At 42.3% G+C, this 13962-nt stretch overlaps 2 protein-coding genes across 3 annotated transcripts in view; one reads left to right on the top strand and one right to left on the bottom strand.

Moving 5' to 3' along the window:
- Nucleotides 1–13962, bottom strand: part of LOC127571939 (mediator of RNA polymerase II transcription subunit 12-like protein) — a 499625-nt gene that overhangs the window by 192831 nt on the left and 292832 nt on the right. The gene's annotated exons all lie outside the window — the stretch shown is intronic.
- Nucleotides 1372–9452, top strand: LOC127571945 (P2Y purinoceptor 13-like). Of its 2 annotated transcripts, none has more exons than XM_052018711.1 (2): nt 1372–1419; nt 8152–9452. In XM_052018711.1, exon 2 carries the CDS (start codon nt 8162–8164, stop codon nt 9200–9202), a length of 1041 nt encoding a protein of 346 aa, XP_051874671.1. In that variant the 5' UTR covers nt 1372–1419; nt 8152–8161; the 3' UTR covers nt 9203–9452. The 2 variants fall into 2 exon arrangements, with proteins under 2 accessions (XP_051874671.1, XP_051874672.1); XM_052018712.1 differs by lacking the exon at nt 1372–1419 and adding an exon at nt 7753–7889.

Genomic DNA, 13962 nt, shown 5'->3' with positions numbered 1-13962 from the left:
GGGTTAAAACCCTCCCCCCCTCAACCCCTTCCTCAGCACCACAACAGAACTTTCACAATGGCAGTCAAGGGAGAGAGAAACAGTACATGTTCTGATGTGTAGCACCATAGAAATCCTCCATGACAACCCTCGTTGATTGATCCCACCATCTCCAGTTGTCTTTCTGGTCATCCCTGGAACTGATCTATATGCTTCACTCACACATCCTTTCTCATTCTTTTCAAGCAAGTTGCAAAGTCCCATCTCAATGATATCTTTCTTGTGGAGATGCGGCACCACACTCCTCAAGAAGATAACATCACTCACTTCAGAGTTGTTTTTATCTCACTGAAATCTTACTGGGCTCAGGAATAACTGTACTCAAAAAAAATTCTATATTAATTTACACAACACATACCAGTAAATCTGGTTTGAGGATTTTCACAATGGCGTCAAAGATCTTTCCGTATTCTGAAGTTCCTGATACATCTTTGAAGAGATGGCCACTTTTTAACAAAAATATGCAAGGATTTCAAAACTATGAGTGTTGGTTTTAAAGTAAACTTCCTCAGGACAGCCATTTTCCACAAGCAAACTTCCTCTTATTTTGCAAAACAATGTGGTTTTAATTTCATGACCAAAAGTATGGACTGCAGGCAAGCAGAGTCCACGACTGAAACGGAAGTGGTCAGTATATCTTGAAGTTGATTTATACAACTAAACCTTTTTACAAGCTGATAATGTTTATAAAAATAGATTAAGAGGACTACACACTCAAAAACCCATAGTTGGCCATAAGTTATTGAAGAGACAAGTTGATTGGCACAGTAGTGTAGCGGTTAGTGTAATGGTTAGTGTAACGCTATTACAGCGCCAGCGACCCGGGTTCAATTCTCGCCGCGGTCTGTAAGGAGTCTGTACATTCTCCCCGCGTCTGCGTGGGTTTCCTCCGGGTGCTCCGGTTTCCTCCCACATTCCAAAGGCGTACGGGTTAGGAAGTTGTGGGCATGCTATGTTGGCGCCGGAAGGGTGGCGATACTTGCGGGCTGCCCCCAGAACACCCTACGCAAAAGATGCGTTTCACTGTGTGTTTCGATGTACACGCGACTAATAAATAAATAAATATCTAGATTCTATAACATGCAAACTGCTCGCTTGGTCAATCACCTCAGAGCTTCAGAAACTGAGACGTGGGTGGACATACTTATCCTGCAACGATTATACAGTCAACAAACAAAATTGAGAAAATAAACTCCACAGACATACTTAAAAATCACTGTGATGTGTTATTGTGGCAGTCAACAGGGAAATGCGAAACCACAGAGTGAAACAAAAACTCCAAACCAATCAGGAGATAACTTTGGTGCCAGGGAGGTTTAGATTGCCACAGCTCTTATGTATTCAAGAAATAAGGAACTCTCTCAAACCATCGTACAAGTTGTAAGTACAATTTTTTAACATTTATGTTGTTGATACCTAAAGCCGGGGGTCAGAAGAGAAAGAGGGGAAACTTCCTAGTCTCAAAAAGCAGACATTAATGGAAAAACTGTTAAGGGAATGGAAATATAAACAAGACTTCTCTTCTAATTCTGCAGTTAATTTAAAGTGAAGGGACAAGGATTCAAATATAGTTCTATTAGTACCAGAAAAGTCTTTGTAATGTGTGCTGTGCAAGTTCCGGACTGTTTACCACATATGATACTGGAGGCAAAAGCTCTGCAGTTATTTATTTGATTCACATTAATGATCTTGGGGTAAATGAGGTATAATTTCCAAATTCACCGACAGCACAAAATTTGTAACTGGCAGGCAGCAAGGAGGAGAGCGACAGACTCCAAGTGAATATTGACAGACTGGGAATATGGACAGTCAAGACTGGTGACAGTTAATGCAGAAGATCTGCAACGTGGAATTTCAGTAGGAAGAGTGAAAAGTGAAATAAGAAACCAGACAGTAGAATTTCAAAGGAGATGCAGAAACAGAGAGAGCTAGGGCTATTGTACACAGACGACAGTTGCTATAAACACCTGTGAAATCTTTCTCATGCCTACACTGTGTTTTATGGAAGCATGATTTTGCTTTTTAGCTCCATTAATAAAGTAAAAAAAAGTGAACTTATGCGTCCATAAAACAGTTTAGGCACGAGAAAAATCAAAGTCTGCACATGTTTGAAATCTAAAATAAAAACAGAAAAAGCTGTAAACACTCAGAACTGAAGGAAACGTGAACACTGTTTCTCTCTCCTCAGATGCTGTCTGACCTGTTGAGTGTTTCCAGCATTTTATGTTTTTATTGTTGTTCAGGCTCATATTGATAGTGTGTTCGGCTCTGGGCATCTCACTTTAGGGAATCCAACAGAGAATATAGAGAGCTAGGTCCATAATACCAGGGAGTTCAGGTACATGGAGGTGCTGCAGGCTCTGCTGTACATTACACAGGTAGAATAAAGAGATAAATGAATGTGCTCAAAATCGCAACTGGCTTTGGTGAAGATAAGACTGTTTCCAGTGATAGGAAGGTTATTAACTGCATAGTTAAAGCGACTTATAAAAGAATCACAAGTGACATGAGGAAGTCTTTTCTTAAAAACAAGACAAGGTTACTATGATTTGGAAGGCATTGCCCAAGAGGGCAGTAGAAGAAGATTTAATAGAAACAGTCAAAAGAAAATCTGATGCTTCTTTGAAGGTGAAAGAAATGATGGGGTCCTGAGGAAAGAGGGGGTGAGGGTAAGATTAATTCCTATCTCTATTAGAGGCAATATAAGAACAATGGTCAAATAGGTTCCTCAAGTGCCTTACAGGTCCTCCCTGGGTTATGAACACCTGACTCACGGACACTCCATATGTATGGGGGAGCCTTTGGGAGACTGGCGGGGTGGATTTGCCGGCTCCTGCAGGCATCTTCTGCCAGGTGGGAACGGGGCATCTCCCTGGGCCTTCTCTTCTCACCACCACCAACCTCCCCAAGCAGCCACACTCTGGGGCTGGCTGGAGCAGGGAGCGCTAAGCAGACTCACTCGCTCACTCAGCAAGTCAGTGAGGCCGGCTGGCGGCCACTCTTCCTGCACAGCTGTTTCTGTGACCCTCTCCCACACACTGTTATTGTTCATTTCCGACTTACGAAAAGTTTGGGTTATGAACAGTTCTCAGGAACAGAACTCCGTCATAACCTGGGGATTTCATGTATCCTTCTACAACTCTATGAAATGGCTCAGAATATAAGACTGAAGACACAAGAGATCCTGCAGATGCTGGAATCTGGAGCAACACACACAAAATGCAGGAGGAACTCGGCAGGTCGGGCAGCATCTATGGAGGGAAATAAACAGTCGACAATTCGGGTCGAGACCCTTCATCAGGACTGGAAAGGAAGAGGGTAGAAGCCAGAATAAGGCAGCTCCCTTTCATCCCCACTCTCCCACCCACCTTCCCCCTCTCACCCGGACTCACCTATCACCTGCCAAGCCTATGCTCCTCCCCCTCCCCCGACCTCCTTATTCTGGCTTCTGCCCTCTTCCTTTCCAGTCCTGATGAAGGATCTCGACCCGAAACGTCGACTGTTCATTTCCCTCCGTGGATGCTGCCTGACCTGCTGAGTTCCTCCAGCATTTTGCGTGTATTGCTCCAGATTGTAAGATCTTTCTTTATAGATAGAGGAGAAGACAAAGGACCTCCCACATAATTCAACTGGACTCAACATAAAGCAAGGTAAGTGACTTAGTAAAGAGAGAATTTCATTTATATAGCACCTCCATCATGACGTTCCAAACCTTTATATAGCCTACAGAGCTCTCTGAAACTGGAAACACTGGCAACGCAGGGATTAAACCAGAGACAATCCAAGGATTGCAGTCTTCACCCAGTAACTAGGGCAGACCAGGGAACAAAGGAAACGGTGATTCTGTTTGATCAGTGAGCCTTGTTTGGGAGAGTGCCAGAGGATTTGGGAAGCCTGTTTCAAGTTTATTGTCACGGGCATACATACCCAGGGTGTAAATGCCATGAAAATTAGCTTTCTGCAGCAGCAGCACAGTACATGACAAACATTAATTACATAAAGTTAAATTAACATAAATTATACATAATTTACACAACAGAATAAACAAAATAAACATAACAGCATTAGTGGAAGTTGAGGGGAATATAGTCCGAGGTAGTGTTAGAGTTTTTCAGGTCGGTTCAAGAACCTGATGGCAGTGGGGAAGAAGCTGTTGTTGAACCTTGAGGTGTGGGTCTTCAGGCTCCTGTACCTCCTGCCTGATAGCTGCCACTTTGTCAAATAAATGCATGAGACAGGATAATGCACAAGGCTGGTGGTCAGAGAGGGAATTTTGGTGGGTCTTGGTGAGATGGAATAAGGTACAGAATCATGGGCTAATCGGAGAAATTATCACAGAACGGGGTGCGTATGTAGCGGTTAATGTAACACTATTACAGCGCCAGGACTCAGGTTCAATTCCAGCCGCTGTCTGTAAGGAGTTTGTACGTTCTCCCTGTGTCTGCGTGGGTTTCCTCCGGGTGCTCCAGTTCCCTCCCACATTCCAAAGACGTACGGGTTAGGAAGTTGTGGGCATGCTATGTTGGCGCCGGGAGCGTGGCAACACTTGCGGGCTGCCCCCAGAACACTCTACGCAAAAGATGCATTTCACTGTGTGTTTCGATGTACATGTGACTAATAAAGAAAGCTTATATCACCGGAGTAGGCTGGGATCAGAGAGATCCCACGGAGGAGTCGGCAAACGATAGGAGGGGACACGGAGGAGTACAGAGAGGTGGAGGAGGATGGTGAAGGAGATTGGAGTCCAGACTGGGATTAAATAGAAGAAAATTGTTCATTGGTCCACCATGCACTAACCCAATAATGCATGAACAGAAGCCAATCGATTTCCCAGAAGGGCTGTGTAACCTCATGGGTCACGGGTGTAAATGCATTCCTATCAACGAATTAATCCAGTTCTGCTTCAAATGGCAAATACTAAATAATATTTGAAGAACACATCCTCTGCCTTTCTTTGGCAAGTGAAATAAGAAGCAGCAAGTCCTTTATTCAAAAGCTGGACTTGTATAAATGAAAGGAATTGAAGGTTATTATTGTCTCGACTTTAGATCTTAGGAACAGCATGGAAATGTCATTCAAGGCATGGTCAGGGTTCAAATTGCGTACCACAGATGACACAGTGATATCCAAGTGTGTTTGCTCCCCTCTTTTTGTGAACGGTCAGGGAAGAATTTAACAGTTTCAAAATAAACTGGGGAGAGACAACACTGGTTCAAGAAGTGTGCAGCCAAGGAGGAAAAGATAGTTATTTATTAGTCACATGTACATCGAAGCACACAGTGAAATGCGTCTTTTTGCATTACTGAGAATGTGTTGGGGGCAGCCCGCAAGTGTCGCCACTCTTCCGGCGCCAACATAGCATGCCGACAACTTCCTAACCTGCATGTCTTTGGAGTGTGGGAGGAAACCGGAGCATCCGGAGGAAACCCACGCAGACACGGGGAGAACGTACAAACTCCTTACAGACAGTGGCCGGAATTGAACCTGGGTCGCTGGCACTGTAATAGTGTACTGCTTAACAAATCATATTTGAACATGCACTAGGAAAATATTTGTATTTTGGGAAAATACAATGTATACTTGGGACAATGTATCTTTGCAACCCGTTTCATTTTGGTCTGTCTAAAGAAATGTTGAACACAGTTATAAAAATGTAGAATCAAAGCTCTGCCAACACAAGCATTGGCACCTTTAAACACAGTGTTTCAATATAAATCTGGCAGAAGTTGTTGGATAACAGAGCAGTGCGTGGCTATATGCATGAAGAAATGAGAAAGTAAAAACATCTGCACTCTCACACAGGTCTTAATAAACTACGATACAGTTCAGACAATACCTTACAATCAAGGAAGCACCACAGTTGTGCAGGGTTGAGCAACCTGGTGTGACACAATTCTTCCACCATCACTCTCCTTACGAGAGGCTTTCCTTTTAAGAACTTGTAATAGAAAGTGGCAAAGCTGGCATTTATTTACCCATAATTTCCCTCAAATATGTGCCCTTCAGTTACGTGGAGGGATTGGGAAAGTTGGGTTTGTCTGCCTCTCCGGGAGGTAGGTTAAGGGAAGACAGAACACAGAACACTACAGACAGGAACAGGCCCTTTGGCCCATGATGTTGTGCTGAACTAATTAAACACCCAATTAAACTAATCTCTTCCTCCTGGACCATGTCCATATCCCTCCATTCTCTGCACATCCACGTGCCTATCTAAGAACCTCTTAATCACCTCTATCCTATTTGCCTCCACCACCACCCCCGGCAGCGCATTCCAGGCACCCACCACTCTCTGTGTAAAAAACTTGCCCCATACACCTCCTTTGAATTTTCCCCCCTCACCTTAAATGCATGCCCTCTAGTATTAGACATTTCGACCCTGGAGAAAGGATATCGGCTCTCTACTCTATCTACGCCTCTCATAATTTTCTAAACTTCTATCAGGTCTCGCCTCAGCCTCTGACGCTCCAGAGAAAACAACCCAAGTTTGTCCAACCTCTCCTTATAGCACATGCCCTCTAATCCAGGCAGCAAGTAAACCTCTTCTGGACCCTCTCCAAAGCCTCCACATCCTTCCTATAATGGGGCAACCAGAATTGAATGTAATACTCCGGATGCAGCCCAACTAGAGTTTTATAAAGTTGCTGACTCTTAAACTCAATGCCTTGACCAGTAAAGGCAAACATGCCATATGCTTTCTGTACCACCCTATCAACTTGTGCAGCCACTTTCAGGGAGCTATGGACTTAGAGCCCTACATCATTCTGCCTATCAACACTCTTAAGGGTTCTGCCGTTAACAGTGTTTTGTCCCCTTACATTTGATCTTCCAAAGTGCAACACCTCACACTTGACCAGATTAAACTCCAGCTGCCACTTCTCCACCCAGATCTGCAACTGCTCTATATCCCGCTGTATCCTTTGGCAATCTTCTACACTGTACAAAACACCACCAATCTTTGTGAACAGAAACTTTATGATTTTCAGGCAGAAACACACATCTACCCCTCAAGTGCTGTTATTGCATCACTTGTGCATCAATGAAGGAAAACACCAATGGCTTCATTGTTATTTTGTGTGTGTTGATTTTCTTTGGGTGGGGAGCACAACCTTTTGTAAATCAGGGCATAGGTTTTAGTTCCAGGAAGTCCCCGTACACAAATGTTCCAAGTCAATTCACTTTGTTGCAAAAGTGAAATGATTACACCATCACTGCTCTACTCTCTCTCCACTCATGACTGTGTGGCTAGGCACAGCTCAAATGCCATCTATAAATTCGCTGATGACACCACAGTTGTTGGCAGAATCTCAGATGGCGATGAGGAGGCGTACAGGAGTGAGATAGATCAGCTGGTTGAGTGGTGTTGCAACAACAACCTCGCACTCAACGTCAGCAAGACCAAGGAATTGATTGTGGACTTCAGGAAGGGGAAGTCAGGAGAAGACACACCAGTCTTCATTGAGGGGTCAGCGATGGAAAGGGTGAGCAGCTTCAAGTTCCTGGGCGTCAACATCTCAGAGGATCTATCTTGGGTCCAACACATTGATGTAATCACAAAGAAGGCACGCCAGCACCTCTATTTTGTTAGGAGTTTGAGGAGATTTGGTATGTAACCAAAGACTCTTGCAAATTTCTACAGATGTACGGTGGACAGCATTCTGACTGGTTTCATCACTGCCTGGTATGTAGGCTGTAATGTGCAGGATCAAAAGAGGCTGCAGAGGGCTGTAGACTCAGCCAGCTCCATCACGGGAACAACACTCCATCTTCAAGAGGCAGTGCCACAAGAAGACGTCATCCATCATTAAGGACCCTCACCATGCCCTCGTCACGTTACTACCACCGGGGAGGAGGTACAGGAGCCTGAAGACCCACACTCGGCATTTCAGAAACAGCTTCTTCCCCTCCGCCATCAGATTTCTGAACGGTCCATGAACCCATGAACACTACCTCATTATTCTTCCTTTGCACTATTTATTTATTTTTGTAACCTATAGTAATTTTTACATCTTTATGTCTTGCTCCGTACTGCTGCCACAAAACAAATTTCACGACAAACCTGATTCTGATTCTGAATAACAACAGACAAGTAACCTCTCGCTATTTGTCTTCCAGCATAAAAAAAATGAATGCCACCATTGACCCCTCCAACATGAACACCTCCAATTACAACTCCAACTTGAGTACGTCCTCGCCAGGCAAGTGTTTACGAAATACGCAGATCACCCAGGTAGTGTTTCCTGTACTCTACACTTTCCTCTTCGTCATCAGTATGGGCTTAAACAGCCTGGCCATCAGAATCTTCTCACAGATCCCAAGCAACTCCACCTTCAACGTTTTCCTGAAAAATATCGTCGCTGCTGATTTTTTCATGACTTTGACACTCCCTTTTAAGATTCTCAGCGACAGCCAACTAGCACCCTGGCAGGTGAGGTGGTTTGTGTGTCGCTTTTCGTCAGTGGTCTTCTACTTCACCATGTATGTCAGCATCATTCTTCTGGGGCTGATCAGCTTTGATCGGTTCCTCAAGATCACCAGGCCCTTTGGGAAATCGTGCTTGCACAAGACTGGATTCAGCAAGTTTCTGTCTGTAGTCATTTGGGTCATCATGTTTCTTTTATCCCTTCCCAATATGATCTTGTCAAATAAGGAGCCAACAGCAGAGTTGGTAAGGAAGTGTGCACATCTGAAGGGTCCAGCTGGAATAACATGGCACGCCATTTTAAATTACATCTGTCAGTTCATCTTCTGGGTGGTGTGCATAATTGTGGTAGTGCTGTATACCATAATATCCAAGAAGGTCTACGAGTCCTACGTCAGGTCCAAAAGTAAAGACGGCCAAACCCAGAGAAAGACGAAAGCCAAGGTGCTCCTCATTGTGGTGGTCTTCTTCACTTGCTTTGCACTGTTCCATTTTGTCCGACTGCCTTACACGTTTAGCCAGATGGGCAAAGTAAGGGACTGCAGGACACAGAACATGCTGTACTACATCAAAGAGACAGGGCTCTGGCTCTGTGCCTCAAACACCTGCCTGGATCCTTTACTTTACATTTTCCTGTGCAAGGCATTCAGGAGCAAGATATGCAAAAAACGCAAAGACAGAGCGAACATAATGATGACTTTAAGAACGACACAAAGCACAATAAATGAAGATCAAATGACATAAGAACACCTTCTAAATGGAGCTCCAAAAGATTTTATTTTCTATTTTCACCCAAGTGCTTCATCATCTGATATTCCATTGACTTAATCGGAATCAGTGGGGTAGAGCTGTGTGTACAGCCACTGGTCAATGTCCTTGCATCTGCTCAGCGCCAATAATCAGACAAATTTCTCTAACCAGGGTCCATTAACAATTTTTCTGTTTGAGAAAGCGTTGTAACATGTAATAGTTTGTTATTGATGGTGATCATTGATAGTCACATTCAGTGTCTGATGCTTAAAGTGGGTATTTACCTTCAAAACTGATATTTGTTCTCTTTCAGTTAGAGTCATGGAGTCAAAGTACTACAGGACAGAAACAGGACTTTCAGCCCATCTAGTCTATGCTGATATTATCTTCTTCCAAGATCCGCTTACCTACACCTGGACCATATCCCTCCAAACCCCTCCCGTCCACGTACCTATCCAAACTTCTCTTCAATGTTACAATTGAACCCGCATCTACCACTTCTGCTGGTAGCTCGTTCCACACTCACGCCTACCTCAGAGTGAAGTAGTTCCCGCTCAGATTCCCCTTATACATTTCACCTTCCACCCTAAAACTATGTCCTCTAGTTCCAGTCTCACCCAACCTGAAGGGAAAAAGCCTGCGTGCATTCACCCTATCCATACCCCTCATAATTTTGTATACCTCTATAAGATCTCCCCTCATTCTCCTGCGCTCCAGGGAATAAAGTCCTAACCTATTCAACCTTTCCCTATAACTCAGGTCCTCAAGTCCTGGCAACATCCTTGTAAATTTTCTCTGCACTCTTTCAAGCTTATTGATATCTTTCCTGTAGGTAGTCCTTGTGTATTATGGACAGAAAATTACTTCACAAATCCATGAGTTGTTAGCTATGGCCCTTCATTACAACACTGCTGTTAGATTTGAATTCAAGGAGATCATTGATAGGTAACGAAAGGGAAAGGTAAATCAGGAGTCAAGAGGTGTTAGTCAGTCTTGGGACGTGAACCTTATGAGGAGAGAATTAAGTTATTACTGAGCTTCAAAATTCTCTTTCTGAAGTTCTGGTTAGAAGGTCTCTCCATCACCTCCCAAATATTCAGAAAACAAATTCCAGAAACCAATATCAAAGTCCCAGCTGTTAAGATTTAAATACAACCACACCAAAAACTGTAATACTGACAAATTAATACTTCAAATAACAATTAGACAATGCCTGCCAGGATATAAAATCTTCTGTCTTGGGAATTCAACTAAATTTAATTTATTTACATCTGCTTTTTGCTTCAATTAGGGTATCCCCAGAAATCTGTGGTGCACAGTGAGCAGGAAGCTGAGTTTGTTTCCATAAGCAAAAAAAATCTTCAGAAACATGAAGTCTTATACAAGCAAAACTTTAAAGATAACTGGCCAAAGGCCAGGAGGAAGATGAGGGGAACATTTTTGACACAACCAGTTGCTTTGATTTGCAATGTTCTGCCTGAAAGGGTGAAGGAGATTTAAAAGATTTAAAATCAAATTGAAGATACACTTGAAAGGAGAAAATTATAAGTCTATGAAGAAGGAAAAGGGGGAGTGGAATTAGTTTATCAGTTCTTTCAGAAAGCTGGTACGTGTGCAATAGGCCAAATGCTATAGCGGCATTAGACAGGCACATGGATATGCAGGGAATGGAGGGATATGGATCATGTGCAGGGAGATAGGTTTAGTTCAATTTGGCATTATGGTCAGCACAGACATTGTGGGCCGAAGGGCCTGCTCCTGTGCTGTACTGTGATGTTGTGGGCCGAAGGGCCTGCTCCTGTGCTGTACTGTTCTATGTTCTATCATTCTCAGAGTCAATTTAAACAACTTAATATTCATGCCTCATAAAAGCGTATTAAGTACTCCACTTGCTATGCCAACCCAGTTTCTAGAAAAGAATGCTTAATTACCAATTTGAATCACTTTGGTTTCAGCACCACTTGGTAATTATGAAGCATTTGGAACCAACAATACAATGCTGTGTTTAAAATCCAGTTAAGAATCCGCATGCACATTGCGGTGGTACACATCTGGTGAAAAAGGACCAGATATAAATTTTCTCATTTTACTTCACTCCCCCACAATAATGCACAAAAACATCAGCAGAATCTGTTACTTCAGTCACAAGCAAAGTCATTGAACCCAGACCACAGAGATTACAACATGGAAGAAGCCATTGAGCCTGATATATCTTGACCCCTAGTGTGCATTTGCCTTTGCTTATCAGTCTGCAAATAGGTATGATCATGAAAGTTCATGTCGGCATAGCATCTCTAAACAATGGCACATACCAAAACAGAATGGGAGTAAGACAGCTGGAAAACAAACGAACAGTCCAACACTATATAATCCCCGTAAAACAGCCAAACCTCTTAATCAATGAAAGATGGTTATTGCTGGCAAGATAGTAGATGAATGCCAGATATATACATATAATCCAACCACAACAGTTAAATGTTTACAGTAAATAATTGGATCAATTATAAATTTTCAATTTTTGTGGAGAAAGTTTTAATTTGATCCAGAAGCAAATCCTTTGGATGAACCACAGCACCAAGATTTTCAAAAGCCTTTGTTTATTAATATTCATAAATTGAATCTCAAGAGGTTTGGTACTAATTATATATTCATTGGCTTCAGTCTAGTGGTTTGTGACATCATCAGTTTGTAGATATTTCACAGATTTTGTTATAAATAAAGATGTTGGAACAGATAAGATTACAGGATTCCATCAATTTTCCCTACCAGAACACTGCAGTTGTATTACATCACACTGATCCTCCAGACCTGGGAATAAAATTGTTTTCCCTCTGACTTAACTAACTGTAGCGAACGACCTCAGCTATGATTTTCCTACTCTTTGCTAATGTACTGTCCCTCAGATTTGATCAGAATAATGATGTCCCCATCAGTACTAAATGCTATATTGTAAAAAATCTGAAGTATGCAATTCAATCTGAGAATCAAGAAGTTGCTGTCAGCATTTCTCTACTTCTCCACAGGGTAATGTTGTCTAACTGCCTTTTCCAGTATGATCTGCAAAATATCAGTGAACTGTCAAGAATTTAAAGTATTGTTAAAAAGCCTTAAGAATGGTGCAATTTGGATCACCACAGTTAATGGCATGCTAAGGTTAACTACTGTTTAACAGCCTCTCTGCTCTTAATAGAAACTGATCTGTATAGAGAAATACTCTTTTTGATATATATGTACAAAATCCTCAGCTTTTAAATACAAAATACTTCAGTGAAATTTTATGACAATATTTGGAGCTGCTACACAGTTCCAACAAATCGGGTTTGATACCGACTTTGGGTGGTGTATATGTAGGTTTTGCAAGTTCTCCCTGTGACCATGTGGTTTCCTTTGGGTGTTCCTCCCACAGGTTCTTCCTTCATCCCAAAGACGTGCTGGTAGGTTACATGCCCACTGTAAGTTGCCCCTGGTGTAGGTGGGCAGTAAAGGACTCAGCAGAGAGCTGATTTCAGAATACGTCCCAGGAAAATGTGGGAGATTGGGACTGAAGCCAACTAATTGAGAACTAGCACTGTCTCAATGGTCCCCAATGATCTCCTTCTGTATGATATATGAAATTTCAGCTTCTACATTAATCTTAATTATGGGGTCCAATCTCCTCACTGCAATCTGTAAAACTGTTTTTTTTAAATTCCTTTTTACTGCTTAGTTTGCTTTCTCATGAGGACTGTACATTGCCATTGACTGCTAAATCAGCATAATTACTTCACTGTTGCTGAATGCTCAAGATCCATTTAAGCTGACACACGAGATTGAAAAATGGGAAACTCACACCAGTGAGATCCAAGATCATTGTGCACAGTTTTATTCAGTATAGGTAGTCCCTGGGTTACAAATGCCCGTACATACAAACGAGCTCCCATAAAAATATTATTAAATTCAAAAGTCCGGCGTACGTACGTATGTTCGTTCCTGCGAATGGCAGACCCAGTTTCCGCTCTCTCTCTCCACATTCAGCAGTTGTTCTTCCTCACCAGTCTTATGTGTTTTTGATGTCATTCATTACAATACTGTGGAGGTATGGTTACCATATCTGGCCATTTTTGCATATTTTCCAACTTATGGACAACATTGACATGGACGGAACTCATTAACTATCCAGGGACAGCCTTTACTTTTGCTCTGCCGCTGATTGTAACAACTGATCTGTTAATTACTTAAGAATCACCTCATTAAATCTATGCACAGTCTCCTGTAATTAATGGCTTGACTTTGGTATAAACAAAGTATGAATTGAATGCAGCTGATGCATAGCTGAAGGATACTCAACAAACATCTGAACATACATTTTTAGAAATTGCGGTCAAACTATTTCAAGTAATAGCCTCATTAAAAGTTCTGTGAGCTAACTTGGGCTGTGGAAGTTGGACTTTTCCTGAATTCTGTCATTATGGGGGCACACTGATCAACAGACTGAGTTATTGACCTGAATTCTGTCATTATGGGGGCTGTGGCTACATTAAGTGGGTTATTGAACCATTTGAACAATTGCTATTGTATCAACAAAACACCAAACACAAATTGCCCTCATTTTAAAAACAGGGAAAGACAGAACTTGACAAGGTCACATCCAGAAATAGAATCAACAACGGATCCTATAATTATTAAGCAGTCTGTGAAGGCTCAATATTATTTATACATTTAGCAAATTCAATAAATAAATCAGTAATTCTATTCAGGGAGTGTAAATCTTGATT

The sequence above is a fragment of the Pristis pectinata genome, chromosome 6 (genome assembly GCF_009764475.1).
Source record: "Pristis pectinata isolate sPriPec2 chromosome 6, sPriPec2.1.pri, whole genome shotgun sequence".
Taxonomy (NCBI): domain Eukaryota; kingdom Metazoa; phylum Chordata; class Chondrichthyes; order Rhinopristiformes; family Pristidae; genus Pristis; species Pristis pectinata.
Note: the sequence above shows the minus strand (reverse complement) of the source record. Positions and strands in the feature narration are given on the sequence as shown.

Bases quoted from the DNA above. Each gene is read 5' to 3' on its own strand.
- LOC127571945 (XM_052018711.1), top strand. From the start codon at position 8,162: ATGAATGCCACCATTGACCCCTCCAACATGAACACCTCCAATTACAAC.